General features: G+C 43.7%; 1 protein-coding gene across 1 annotated transcript in view; it reads left to right on the forward strand.

Annotated features, from left to right (window-relative positions):
* Positions 1-14,406, forward strand: part of eml5 (EMAP like 5) — a 38,085-nt gene that overhangs the window by 13,317 nt on the left and 10,362 nt on the right. Inside the window, exons 5-25 of the mRNA XM_063908812.1 lie at positions 2,636-2,821; positions 3,357-3,492; positions 3,691-3,714; positions 4,123-4,324; positions 4,651-4,788; positions 4,909-5,165; positions 5,313-5,525; positions 5,609-5,776; positions 6,856-6,962; positions 7,043-7,161; positions 7,320-7,506; positions 7,662-7,767; positions 8,165-8,258; positions 10,062-10,162; positions 10,269-10,452; positions 10,638-10,759; positions 10,940-11,067; positions 12,712-12,853; positions 12,930-13,082; positions 13,938-14,069; positions 14,169-14,257. Of these exons, the coding sequence (XP_063764882.1) occupies positions 2,636-2,821; positions 3,357-3,492; positions 3,691-3,714; positions 4,123-4,324; positions 4,651-4,788; positions 4,909-5,165; positions 5,313-5,525; positions 5,609-5,776; positions 6,856-6,962; positions 7,043-7,161; positions 7,320-7,506; positions 7,662-7,767; positions 8,165-8,258; positions 10,062-10,162; positions 10,269-10,452; positions 10,638-10,759; positions 10,940-11,067; positions 12,712-12,853; positions 12,930-13,082; positions 13,938-14,069; positions 14,169-14,257 (2,988 nt within the window). The remainder of the gene's footprint in view (positions 1-2,635; positions 2,822-3,356; positions 3,493-3,690; positions 3,715-4,122; positions 4,325-4,650; positions 4,789-4,908; positions 5,166-5,312; positions 5,526-5,608; positions 5,777-6,855; positions 6,963-7,042; positions 7,162-7,319; positions 7,507-7,661; positions 7,768-8,164; positions 8,259-10,061; positions 10,163-10,268; positions 10,453-10,637; positions 10,760-10,939; positions 11,068-12,711; positions 12,854-12,929; positions 13,083-13,937; positions 14,070-14,168; positions 14,258-14,406) is intronic.

Below are 14,406 nucleotides of genomic sequence, written 5' to 3' on the forward strand. Positions count from 1 at the left end.
GTCCAGAGCCGCTGAGGAAGCATATTTTCAGAACATTTTGAATAAACTGCATCATGCTTGGGTGTAAAATCTGACCACTTGCCCTGCGAGGCTGAACATCGCAGCATTTGATGCAGTCTGGAGGTTTAGCCTACTGTTCCTATTTCCCCGTGGGATAACATGTCACTGATGACTCCCTCATCTCAATCCAGCTTGACCTGCCTCCCCTCGTAGTAATTCCCCCCTGAACTCTTCCCCCACCACCGTGGCACAGAAACCTCCTCCGGCCACTGCACACCCCCCAACCCCCCCACCCCCCCCCCCCCAACCAATGCTTGAATCCTCCAGTCTTTCCCCTCCTCCTCTTACCCTCCCTTCTTGTTTCCTGATGCCAAGGCAATCCAGCAATTGTCCCACATAATTCCCCAGCCTTCACCCTGCGGACCATGGGACATCTGCTCCCCGGTCCTGTGCTCGCTCAGCGATTATAGCACTCAGAGCATCCAGGAGATTTAGTCCCAGTAATCCACTCAGTAGTGGGCTGAGGAAAACACAACCTCTTGTGACGAGGGCCAAGGCTGCTGGCCACGCTCTCCTACTCACGCAGCTACTCCCAGCTAATTATACAGTGTGTTGTGTTTTTATTCATACAGGACATGTCAGACCTTTGCATGGCATCTTCAGGCCACACAACGCTTAGCAGTCATCTGCCTGCAGCCTAAATAGTTGCTGATTAAAAAATCTGTATTTTAGCTTGTTTTCGCCCAATGGCTCCTGTCCAGTTTCAATTTGTAACTTTTTTTCTAAAGACGCAAAGTGGGTGAAAACATAAAAAGCTAAACAGAATATAGTACACCAGACATGTTTCAATTACTATCTTAATAATCTCTATATCCCTCAGATTGGGAACCATCGTTGTAGCCCATTTACTACAAATTCTGTAACTTAACATCACAGCATCACTGACCATACATATATATATACGTGTGTGTGTTTTTGTATTATATATTTTAAAGGGGAGATTGAGTTTGAAACCATGGGGATGAATTACCTCAGCATTAAGAAAATCAGCGTTCAGCATTGCAGTGAACTGTCAAACAGTTGACCTCTGTTAGCGTAGCATTTAGCACTCTGACACCCTTCAGGGGCACTGTGGTCTGACGGCGGATATTATGAATAGGATGAAAGGGTGAGGGGTGACGCCGAAGCTGATGGGTGTTAACCCTCTCTGCATTAATCTTATTTAAAAGGTGATGAAGGTAATTCATGACTTACTGCTCGGTTAAGAGCAGCGGCTTCCAAAATACCATGGGTTTTTAAAGATTTTCAAGAAAAAAATCAAGTAGTTTATAGAAAGCAACACTGTTTCCAGGTCCTGCTTCCATATAAAATATCCGTTTCATTTTCCAGCACATTTCGACTGTGCTCTCTTTCTCCCTCTGTGCTTTTCTTTGCTGCTCTTGTCCTCACCGTAAACCCCCTCAGCATCACGACTCCTTCGTAATTCACCAGCGAAGGGATTAGCCGCCGCCCGTGCCATGCTGCCTTATCAGTTTCGGGCAGGGAGGGCTGTGCAGTCACGCCGCATCCATCCCCACTGCCTTCGCAACAGGCTGAGCCACAAAACCCCCTTCCCACCCCCATCTCAGCCAACTCTTGCACATCCCCAGCTCTTGACACACTTTCACCTGCATATATACACCTTCCCAGATTGCTCGCACACCTATGATCATTGCTACTCAAACTTCAGCCCCCTCACATGCAAATGCTCACTTAGGGCTTGGTCAGGAGCTCAGGATTAAGAAAGACCTGTCCTGTTGAGGTGCTACAAGCTTCAGATGTGTGATTGCAGGGCTGTATCTGAGGCTGCGATGGCTGTCTGTGATAATCGATCCCTCCTGTTAGCACACAGCAGCCCTATCTGTCAGGAGGATAGTTGTTAGTGAGGGTGTGACAGGCGGTCACTGTGGAGAAGCTCATTTGTTCATTGTGTGACCACCAAGCCTTTTTGCGTTGGTCAAGGCACAATACCACCTACAATTTTGATCTTTTCAGAGCAGTATTGTAAATGCTAGATTTCAGATTTCATTGAGCTTCACTCCCTTTCAGGTAAACCGGAGAAAAGGCCATTCTGCCATTTTCCTGCTGCTTGCCAGGGATAAATGTGTCTTTTTTTCAAAACACCCTCCTCAAGCTTTCTCCCTGTGATCTCATCTCCATGCAGACAGAGCGTCTCTCTTTCAGTCTATCCTCCTCCGTTTGATAGATTGAGCCCCCAGAGGAGGCCATACCCATGCATCCCAATGACCTTGTTCATAAATAATGAGCCCACGCCTCTGTGTGCGTCTGTGTGCGTCTGTGTGCGTCTGTGTGCATCTGTGTCTTTGCATGCTGATCAGGTGGTTACAGCACTGACCCCCAGCAACAGTTCCCAGTATCACGTACAGAGGAGGGGGGAACATTTGAGTTTGACCTTGCTTTCTTTCAAGGTGTATGTGTGTACGTGTTTGTGATTTTAATGGAGTTGCTCTGTGTGTGGCTGTCATACCATAAATGACTCAATGTTTTTTACTCTGTAGAATCAAAATGTTCCATAATTCTTGCAGAACAGGATTACAAGCGGGGATTATTAGCCACAATACTTTTTCTGTTGCAGTTTTGGAGCTTATGCGGTAATGCTCTCACACCCAAACGTGGTGTCTTTGGCAAAACGGGGGATCTCCAAACCATCCTCTGCCTCGCCTGCGCCAAGGACGAGGTCACATATTCAGGTGCATTGAATGGCGACATCTACGTGTGGAAAGGGATTAACCTGATGAGGACGGTTCAAGGAGCACATGGGGTGAGCGTGGTGTGATTCTCTGCTGTGCGGCACAGGGTGATTTTGCACCCTGCTGCACCAGATACAAAAGACTCACAGTAAATCTAGTAAACTTAAGCAGGGTCGGAGCCATGCACGCTGGCTACGTTTGATTCTACTCAGTAGAAAAGGATCAGCCTTTTGCTCCGCAGGATTAAATGATATCTATGGGATCAACAGCTGGGTGAGGGGATGGGTGGATGGGGGAGGGGATAATAACTACAGTACATGTTCACGGCTGCTTTTTGTACCACCAAATGTCTCACTGAAGGTTTAACAAGGTGCATTGTCGTGGATACAGAAACTGTTAGCCAAAGGAGGTCATCAATGGAGCTTTCCAGTAATAAACAAACAAATATGACACCTCCCTTTACCTAGTTCTGTTTTATCTTGAGGCCACAGTTGTGAAACAAATGCCTGGCTGAGCCGCAGCAATATGCGGTCTGTATCTGGGGCCTGTTCTGTCATTGCTCATTTATTGTGCAGATCCTCACTGACAGCCTGTCATTTCCTCCAGTCAGGGATTTTCAGCATGAATGTCTGTGAGGAGGGCTTTGCCACCGGGGGCCGAGACGGCTGCGTCCGGCTGTGGGATCTCAACTTCAAACCAATTACTGTCATTGATCTCAGGGAAACAGACCAAGGATATAAAGGTAAAGACAAACCGCCTCCTCTTCCCTCTAATACAGAGAGGTTGCAGGCCAAACTGTGGTCTCCTGAAGCACAGGGAGAATTAGTAAATCGAACAATAGAAAAACACCCTTTATGCCATTTCTGTTCTCCTTACTAACACCCCCTTTCTTCTTTTCTATTCTCTCCATCTCTTGTATTTATAATCTTGGACCTAACAGTAGCTAGAGGTGAAAATAGCCGAGGTGGGTAATGTGACTGCAGACGGAGTATATAATGTCAGTCTGTTTGTAGCCGTCTTCACATTGTAATGCTGTTCCTCTTGTTGTCAGTAAGTCAGAGCTCTGTTGCAGTTTGACGCCGTATACAGATGTCATGTATACATTATGTATACAGCTCATGCTTCCTTCATCCTGTTCTTGCTGTATTACCCAGAGTTATGCAGATTGGCTTGACAACATGTGCTGTCATTGTATTTTTTTCTGTTAGTATCTCGGTCCTGGGTTGTCTGCAGATGGCTATTTGCACCTCCTGTCTTTATTATCCCTGTCGCGTCTCTTATAATGACTGTTTAAGCGTCTGCTTTCATGTAAGCATGCTTTCTCAAAGTTTTTTTCTCCAGATTTTTAAGTCTATTTTTGTGTTTCTGGTAGGGTTGTCTGTGCGCAGCGTGTGCTGGCGGGGAGATCACATCCTGGTGGGCACGCAGGACAGTGAGATCTTTGAGGTGGTGGTCCACGATCGCAACAAACCCTTCCTCATCATGCAGGGTCACTGTGAGGGGGAGCTGTGGGCTCTCGCTGTCCACCCCACCAAACCTCTGGCCATGACAGGAAGTGATGATCGCTCAGTCAGGTGAGGAGCCTTGGATAATGTTTTTTATGATAGCTGGGGCTTCAATTTCCTCCCTCAACACCCCCCACCCCCCCCCCCCACACACACACACACACACACACTAACTACCAGTCTATTTTTTATTTTTGTACACTTTGCTACTGTTTATGGTGACAGACTTTCCCTCCACCTTCATACTCAGAAGTCTACAGTAATAAGGCAGTTGTGACTGATAATAGAGTCCAAAGACACATAACAGGCCAGACCTCTTTGCTGTGGTTGTTTGACTGTATGTAATCCCATCACTGCTCTGCCTCTTCATTTGTCCTACTTCTCTGTGTCCAAAGGATATGGAGCCTTATAGATCACGCACTGATTGCTCGCTGTAACATGGAGGAGCCGATCCGCTGTGCTGCCGTGAGCACTGATGGCATTCACCTGGCACTGGGAATGAAGGATGGCTCCTTCACCGTTCTCCGAGTCAGGTGGGTACACAATTCCAAATGAAAAATCATCTGTGAATGGCCACTATGATTAAGAGCTTCATCATTTCGTGCCCATTTTTGCTCCTTATTTAAGCTACATGTCTCCGCTCTCCCCTGCAGAGATATGACAGAGGTGGTCCACATCAAGGACAGGAAGGAAGCCATCCATGAGTTGAAGTATTCCCCCGATGGGGGCCACTTGGCTGTTGGCTCTAATGATAATTCAGTGGACATCTATGGAGTGGTGCAGAGGTACAAGAAAGTGGGCGAGTGCATCGGATCCAACAGCTTCATTACACACATGGATTGGTCCACGGACAGCAAGTTTTTGCAGATAAATGACGGCAGCGGCAGGAGGCTCTTCTACAGAATGCCGAGTAAGTCCAGATTCCCAAGTTTATATCTATTTCAATCAACCTCTCTGTATTACACTGGCAATCAAAAAAGCCAAGAAACTGTTTTTGATATGATAGTGTCACCGAGCTCCATCGTGAGATAAAGTGTCTGTGTCTTCTTTTATCGAGGTGGGAAGGAGGTGACCAACAGGGAGGAGCTGAAGCTGGTACAGTGGGCCTCATGGACGTGTGTGTTGGGCCCTGAGGTTAATGGAATATGGCCCAAGTACTCGGATATCAATGACATTAACTCTGTGGACGCCAACTTTAACAATCAAGTCTTAGTAACGGCTGACGACTATGGATTAGTCAAACTTTTACGATATCCATGTGTAAAAAAAGGTAAAGTTTTAAACAATGGCTGAAAGCTCGAATTCCTCATTCATCATCTGTGGTGTTACTGATATGTTTCCTCTTGATTTTAGGTGCAAAATTTAAAAAGTATTTAGGTCATTCAGCTCACATTACAAACGCCAGATGGTCACATGACTACCAGTGGGTCATTACTATTGGTGGTGCCGATCACTCTGTGTTCCAGTGGAAGTTTGTCCCCGAGAGGAAGTCTAAAGAGGCAGTGCATATAGCGCCGCAAGGTAAGAGAATACCCCTCAAAGAAGTTTTCCCCAAAAAAGAAAATAATTAGAATCGCTTTAGGAATATTAGCTTCATTTTCATGCAGCTGTGCGTGGAGACCAGTGAGTTGCATTAATGTTATTGTTTATTTCACAAAATCAGAGGCTCCGGCCAAAAGATTATCAAATTAGTCTGAGTGGAGATGGAAAGTTTGAAGACTTAACTCCCCCTCAAGTACTGCAGTGTGCAATCCTTTTAGAGGTATTGATATTGGATACAACAAAATTACACATTTGAAAAATATGCTTTTTTGACTTATACACACAGTGATATGAAAGTGAGAAGTTTGTCAGACAAGACGAGGGAAGCTGAAGAGCTTTTGGTGTGTGTATTATAATTAAACATGAGCCTTCATCAAATGTCTTGTATCTGTGGAAAACCAACCCATTATAAGGAGTGATAATTAAAGGTACGTTTCTTAGCTAAATATTAGAGGTTTTGTGAATGTAACTGGCTGTTGCATAACACTGCTCCCACCAGCCTCCTGAACCTGATGTGCTAAACCACCGGAGAGCAATGTATGAGATTGCTCCTTTTCTTAAGATTGCTCCTGAACCACCAGTTTTATGAATCTCTGCAAAGACAGAGCCATCTCATTAATTAGGACAGATCCAATAAAAGTGAACAAAGCTTGGAAAGTATAATTGCATTGTCATTCCCAAGTCAAATTTTTATTTCAGAGACAGATCACAGCTGTGCTTTCTGAATTTAAAGCACATACTTAACGCCTTTCCTTTTAATTTTCCTAATGGATCTTGTGAGTAGCCGCCCTTAGCTGCCAGTTCTGCTTATTCCTTTGTCTTGGCACGGCTGTACTTTGCTGCATCAGCATTTTTCTACATTTGTCTTGAGCAATGTTGCTGTGAAGCACGGCTGTCTGATATATAAGAGATGTCACAGGATTATTACACAATTGACCCTCACTTCAACTGAAACAGGATGAAGTATTTGTCACTTTCCGGCAGTGGGATTTTTGTCTTATTTAAAGGCAAGGTATCTTTTGACTTGCGATGTGATGCAGCCTTGTTTCTGCCTGCAGAGTCCTTGGCAGACTCTAACAGCGAAGAGTCGGACTCGGACCAGTCAGACGTACCTGAGATGGACTCAGAAATCGAGCAAGAGACCCAGCTCACGTATCGCCGACAGGTTTGTATTCATATCAGATAAAACATGTCTCTGAAAATCAAATCAACAGAGAAGGGACACACTTTTCTACATGTGAACAGGTTTATAAAGAAGATCTACCTCAGCTCAAAGAGCAGTGCAAAGAGAAGCATCGAGTACAGGCCATGAAGAAGAGAGAGCGAGCGCCGGGGAGCGGGGTGAAGCTGCACTTCATTCATGGGTAGGCTTTCTCTGTAGCATCATAAAAGAGAAACTGGAAAGGCAGATATTATGAGATGAATTGCAATTTGGCTAGCTTTTTAAAATTGGACATCTCACTTTGTAATGAATCCTTTCATCAAATCCTTTTCTGTCTTTGTTTTTTTTTTACCTTTGCAGCTACAGGGGTTATGATTGCAGGAGCAACCTGTTCTACACCCAGACTGGGGAGATAGTCTACCATGTAGCTGCCATTGGGGTTGTGTACAACAGACAGCAGAATACCCAACGTTTCTACATGGGCCATGATGATGACATCCTCTGTCTGGCTATCCACCCTCTGAAAGACTTTGTAGCAACAGGCCAGGTAGCTACCAGCCTTCCTAACATCAAATATTCAATGTTTTTATTCATGGCTCCTCAGAGATGAGCTGAGAGACATATCAGACTGAACATGTTCTTGTATAAACCGGTTGAATTAAGAGGTTTGTGTACATACTTTGGATATTCTTCTCTTTTCAGGTCGGCAGAGATTCGGCCATTCACATATGGGACACAGAAACGTTAAAACCCATGTCTGTGTTGAGGGGTTTCCACCAGCTCGGAGTGTGCGCTCTGGACTTTGCTGGTAAGTCAGTGCTGTTTTTTGTTATCCAGACAGATTAAATGTAATTTTTTACCGATACAACACACATCATAGCTTTCACAGGGAAACAAAAAAACATAATTCACCACATTCGAGAAATGGGAAAATTCACAAGACACCCACTTTCCAATGAAAACCCTATTACTGCTGTCTGTTAGTCTTGACTGCATCCAGGTAGAGCTGTTCATCTTGCTTCCCTTAATTGGCACCAGACAGAGGCAGTGCAGTGATTTGTATGTTGGTGTCTTTGAATCATCTGCCGTAGATCAAACCCTCTTGGTTGCTTTCATGTTGCTAACAAGGGCCAAACATCACTGAACCAAAGCAGGAGCTGGCTCTGTCCGTGCTGGACTCAATGGTTTTGGTTTTCCCTCCACAGCGGATGGCAAACGGCTGGCCTCTGTGGGCCTGGACGAAAATCACACCATTGTGCTGTGGGACTGGAGGAAGGGGGAGAAGCTTTCTGCCATGCGGTAAGTACAGTTATAGTAGAGGATGCAGGTCTGCCTTTTTATCAGTACATGGCCCCACATCTTAAAAGCTTTGACAATCCGTCCTGCTATCTCTAACGATCCTTTCAGCGCTTTTAGTTTAAATATGGACATTTATGGATGAGGGTTAAATTGGAGCCACTTTGCTGCTCAGAGCCCTCAGCGTGATTGATGGAGCAGAGGGAAAATGGGGGATTAGATTTTTTTTTTATAACTGCAACACTTAACCCTGAATGGTAGGAGTAGGAGTTTGCCCCAGGGCCCAGTCTGCAGATCCATAGTTAAAGAGAATCACTTTTAATCTTCAATGGGCTCATGTTGGTGAGTCGGCGGCTTGTTGACAGATTTCATTTGACCATGGACATATATTAAGAAATAGTAGTGTTTTAGATGAACTTGGTTTCTGACGTTACAAAACAATACCTGAAAATTAAATGGGTTTAAGAAATAAAACGTAGTACATACATTCTACGGGTTTACCCTAATGTCTGAAACAAATTGGAGTATAAACAACTCCAATTTACAACAGGTATTATTATATAACGTGAAACCAGCAGAAGTATCATACTGACACACATCTGTGTCCCAAAATATATTTTCTTTTGCTTTGTTGCTACTTGATGTTCATATTTAGTATCTACTCCGTATCCCCTGGCTAGTTCAGAGCAGTGCGTTGCGGGTTGCTCTCCTGCGTGTTGTGTGCCAGGCTCTCGCTGCAGCTCAGGGACAGCTTGGAGCTGCACTAATCTCCTTTGCAGACCCTGGTGGGCAGTGCAGTGAGGCGGGCAGAGGGAAATGGGGCCTGACAGAGTCTAGCATGTGCACCGCCTCTATCTAGTCTTCAGCTGGGAGAGGGGGAGTGGGTGCTAGAGGGAGATGAGCACAAAGGGCAACGATTAGAGAACTTAAAGTGTCAGGTGTTGTCCATCGCATTAGAAGGACCAGCCACTTATCCTCGCTGTTCATATTGTGCGATGCAAGAGAAACAAATAAATCAAGTTTATTTCATTCCAGTGCGTTTATAATGTTGACCAGGAAGCCAACACAGAAAATGTGACCTCAAACTGTGAGAGTGTGTTTTTACGTCAAAACTAATCCCATCTTGTGCCACAGTCAGTTTGTTTCAAATGTATGTTAGTTTCTCTATTTTCTCTTAAAGTGAGAGAAAAATATATACAATCAAATGTGATTATAAACAACAGAAGGGATTTATGAAAGAATACAAATAAAAAACAATTCAATAAAAGATTCTAGTCTCATCTAAATAACAGTTTGAAATAGGGTGCCATGATCTCAGATTTTCACTAAACATTGTCATGGCCAGAATAGTTCACTGTAACATAGAAACAAACCTTAGTAACGTATGTAATTTGTGATTTTAGAAGCACTGGATTGAAATGATGAATACTAGTTTATCACAATACATCTAATATATCTTTTAATTTTAGAGATTCATTGAGCTTTTTCTTACGCATTTTTCCCCCCATCTATGCAACTTAGTTTTGTTCAAGACATTCAGATACAGAGTGAGGCATGTTTCCACATTTCTGTGCCGTGATTAAAAAGCCTTTGCTCTCTGCTCTTGGGTTGTTGCTTACAGCCACAGTAGATTCATTCTTTTTTACATTTCAAGTTTGTTTGTCATTTCAACTATGAGCAAGAAATGATGAAATGAAATGTTGTTTCTCTCAAGACCAAGATATAGAAATGATCAAACATCTCGAGTGTATATGTGCATCGAGAAATGTACACATTTAATGCTTTTTCTCCATCCATATTTTTCAGGGGAAGCAAGGACAAGATATTCGTTGTCAAAATAAATCCCTACCTTCCTGACAAGCTGATCACAGCCGGTGTGAAGCATATGAAGTTTTGGCATAAGGCTGGTAAGACCCCTGAGGTTTTTGTTTGCAAGCAGAGGCTCTAACAAGCAGATCTCTGGCTTAGCGGTGACACATCTTACTGAGAGTTGAATGTCTGTTTCTCTTTCAGGTGGTGGTCTAATTGGGCGCAAGGGGAACATGGGGAAGACGGAGACTATGATGTGCGCTGTGTACGGCTGGTCGGAGGAGATGGTGTTTTCAGGCACCTGCACCGGGGACATTTGCATCTGGAGGGACATGTTCCTGATGAAGACTGTCAAGGCTCATGACGGCCCTGTTTTCAGTGTTCACTGCTCTAGAAAAGGTACCGCAAGGAAAGAGACTTTCAAAAAACCTTTCTCAGCAAATAATCAATGATGAACATTAGATTAGAAGTGTATTTCTCTGTCTGTTTCTTCTTGTTGTTTAGTCGTTATTAATATTTCTTTGACAATGACGTTTTGAATTGGCAGGCTTTTCTCGCTAATGTAAATGTGAATATTTCAAAGGGATTTGTGACTGGAGGAAAGGATGGTATAGTTGCTCTGTGGGACGACACCTTCGAGAGATGCCTCAAGACTTACGCCATCAAGCGATCCGTCCTTGCTCCAGGCTCTAAAGGTAAAAAGGTCATCCTCTTCTCAGTTGTCCTCCCCTGTCCTTGGATCATTATTTCTTGTTACAGAGATGAAAATGCAACCATCCCAATGCAAATCCATTTAAAACAGTCAATGCTTTTAGCCGAGATGAAGATTGCATCCTGGTGCAAGCTAAGGTCTTTATGATTCATCCACTCTACAGGGTTGCTCTTGGAGGACAACCCCTCTATACGTGCCATATCCCTGGGCCACGGCCACATCCTGGTAGGGACCAAGAACGGAGAGATCCTGGAGGTGGACAAGAGTGGCCCCATCACGCTGCTGGTACAGGTAAGATAACGGTAAAAATAACCCCAAAGCCACCTCTGTTGAAGAAGCACTAAAGTGTCATTTTCTGACATAACCTGGCAGAAGCAGTGTCCTGCTTTTGTTTTACGTGTTCACAGGGACTCCCACTATGGAATACTTTACTTTATCGTCTTAATTTTCAAGATTTCAGTCGCACTTGATTTTAAGACACCCTATTAACTTTACATTTTTAAAGGTGGATAAAAAATACAGGCCCCTGATTACCGGGGGCTGAAAACTGTTGTCAATTTAATAAAGAAGTTGGGCAGTAATTGGAGATTTCCATTATTCTGTGAGCAGTTGTCACACAGATAGTCGTTGGTTACCTGGCTGAGAAGTTGGAGATGTGCAGCCTGTCGCCTGCAGCTCTTTCTCTAACAGCTCACTGTCGCTGCGCCTGGCTCTTCCATTATTCCCTGACATATTTCAAAGTGATTGACTGTCAAAACATACTAAAATAACCCTATTCTTTTCTTGTTGACACATTTATGTTTATTGACAGCATTTTCTGCAACTTCTTCATAATTAAAGTCACTTTATGTTTCACCTGTAAAAAGCCACATCACAGTTTTTTATGCTGCAAATAAATAAATATTGCCATCAGTGGGCCATTATGTACGCTCCTTCGGGATTGTTTCTCAAAAAACATTTATATAAATAAAAATCTTGGAGATAATATTTTCAAGTTAGAGCATATTTTAATGCACTAAAGACAAGGTGACAAAATGATGACGTTGCTTTACGGCTGCAAAAGTTTTAACTAATAACATCACATCACATCATATCGCATATCTATTATATGGTTAATGAGCGAAAACATACAAACCTATCAGCTTTGTCCTTCCTTGCACAGCGACCCAGAATCACCAAGGAGGCGGCTATGAACAGCGATGAATTATTGCTGCCTAATGGGAGATTGTTAATTTAGTTAAGTGGTCCTTCAGCGTCTGCCCAGCCCCCCTAATTGTAGGCAGCCAGAGCGATGCTATTGATTGCCCTTTTCAAATGCTTCAAACTACACAGGCACATTCTGATGGATGGGATAAATTGATGAGAGAACCAGAGGTTGTCTTCAGTCGGCCGCTGTGTAGGCAACAGGCCTATTGTATCTTATAGTGTCCTGCAGCATATCAAAGATAATTATAGTGGGGTAAATATCTGATTGATTAAGTCAACTGCTGATGTCAGGGAGGAAGAACATATACAGATTAGGTAGATTCTTATAACCAATAAGTTATTTTAACAGTCAAATGGTATAATAATATATATATATAAGAAGAAGACACCATTCTATTATCATTATAACATTGAAAGCAGAATCTTAGAATACTCCATATTTAATAAAAAAGCAACTATTAATATTTTAACAAACTAAGCAACCCCTTTAATAAGAAATATATATTATTAATAGAAATATATTTTGTATTTATTTATCTGAATGGACTTATCCGACGGTATTGCCTAAATCTTATATAAGTCCTGTTCTCCTGAGGGAGAAGAAACTCTCTACACAGTTATTCTCTTAAAGAAGCTAAAAAAAGTAAATTCTTTTTTAAAAACCTTAAAAAAAGTTTCCTGACTTAGTCAACAAATTAATTACATTATGACTTTGTTGTGTGTCTGCAGGGTCACATGGAAGGTGAGGTTTGGGGCCTGGCCACTCATCCCCATCTCCCTCTCTGTGCCACTGTCAGCGATGACAAAACGCTGCGCATATGGGACCTCTCACCCAGCCACTGCATGCTGGCTGTACGCAAGCTCAGGAAAGGTGAGTCACTGCTCAGACGCTAACAGATGAGTGCATTCTGGCCCCAGGACTTTAACAAACACATTGTCTTCCACAGGCGGCCGTTGCTGCTGCTTCTCCCCTGATGGCAAAGCTTTGGCGGTGGGCCTGAATGACGGCAGCTTCCTCATTGTGAACGCAGACACCCTGGAGGACCTGGTGTCCTTCCACCATCGCAAGGACATCATCTCCGATATCAGATTTTCTCCAGGTCTGCCGCTCAACTCTGCATTTCCTCACCCTGACAAAACTCCCCTGATATCCTGTCTGAGAAATAAACAAGCCTCTAAAATCTGTGCGCCCTTCAAATCCTCTGAGAGTGTGTAGGATGCAGAAGTTCAGCAGGTGTACAGATTTCCCTCCCGCTGTCAGTTGGGGGAGATATTGCTGCAGGCCTGACCCAAATTAATTGCTTTCTGTAATAAGGCCAGACAGAGAGCCAGTAAAAAAGGAAACAGGGAGTGCAGACAAAGTGAGAGCAAGAAACTAAACTCTCTCTCTCCTGGACACTTAACCTTAGTCCACAACGCAATCGATCCTGTTTCTCAACCCAACACCCACGGGCATCCACCTTATACCACAACTCACTGTTTAGAGAAGTGTAAAGCAAAAGTAAATAGGTTCATCTGTATGTTTCAAAGGTGCTATATTCTTGAAGAAAGAGATTGGTAAGGGCTGTCTTTGCAGCTCAAAGTAAATGTCTGTTCAGCCACTGTCAAGAAAAAAAGTAAGACATCTTGCCGGCAAATCCGAACGTTTCAAAGAGGTGGTATTGAGGGAACAGAGGACCTTGAGGTGTCTGGGACATAAATAGGCTCCTGTGTTTAGCGGGTATTAGATTTACTATGTTCATTATCAGAGTGTTTGCATGCCCAGAATGTGCTTGTTAGCTCTAGACATAAAGTACAGCTGACATGAGTGTAATGCAATTAGTTCTGCAGTAATTAACCAGAATATTGGATAAATATTGGAAAATTGCATAGCATTCCATACAATGTTGTCAAAATGTGTGTCGGGGGGCACAGTCGTGAAACCTCTATAACTAACAATCCTCTCCTTTGCTCAGGTGTCGGGAAATACCTTGCAGTGGCCTCAGGAGACACTTTTGTGGATATTTACAATGTAATGAGCAGCAAACGTGTCGGGGTGTGCAAAGGATGCCTCAACTACATTACCCATCTGGACTGGGACAAGAGAGGTAAAATGCTTCCTTAAATACTAACGTTTCAGAGAACCAATTACATATTCAAAATGTCTCGTTAAAGAACAGTTCAACACTGGGCTGTTTCATTCACAGGAAAGCTACTCCAAGTCAACACAGGTGCAAAGGAGCAGTTTTTTTTCGAGGCTCCTCGCGGCAAGAGGCAGACGATCCCAGCTACAGAGGTAAGCAGCGAGAGAGGCACAAGGAGCAGCCCTGGTTGTGGTTGTTGGCCCACATTTCCCCTTTGGGATGAGAGGAGGCGCGCTCGAGGAGGGGCAGTGAAGCATTATCACGGCCCACTTTTCGCCAGTATCATTCTAAATCTGGCAGT

This window comes from Eleginops maclovinus, chromosome 19 (assembly GCF_036324505.1).
Source record: "Eleginops maclovinus isolate JMC-PN-2008 ecotype Puerto Natales chromosome 19, JC_Emac_rtc_rv5, whole genome shotgun sequence".
In the NCBI taxonomy this organism is placed as follows: Eukaryota; Metazoa; Chordata; class Actinopteri; order Perciformes; family Eleginopidae; genus Eleginops; species Eleginops maclovinus.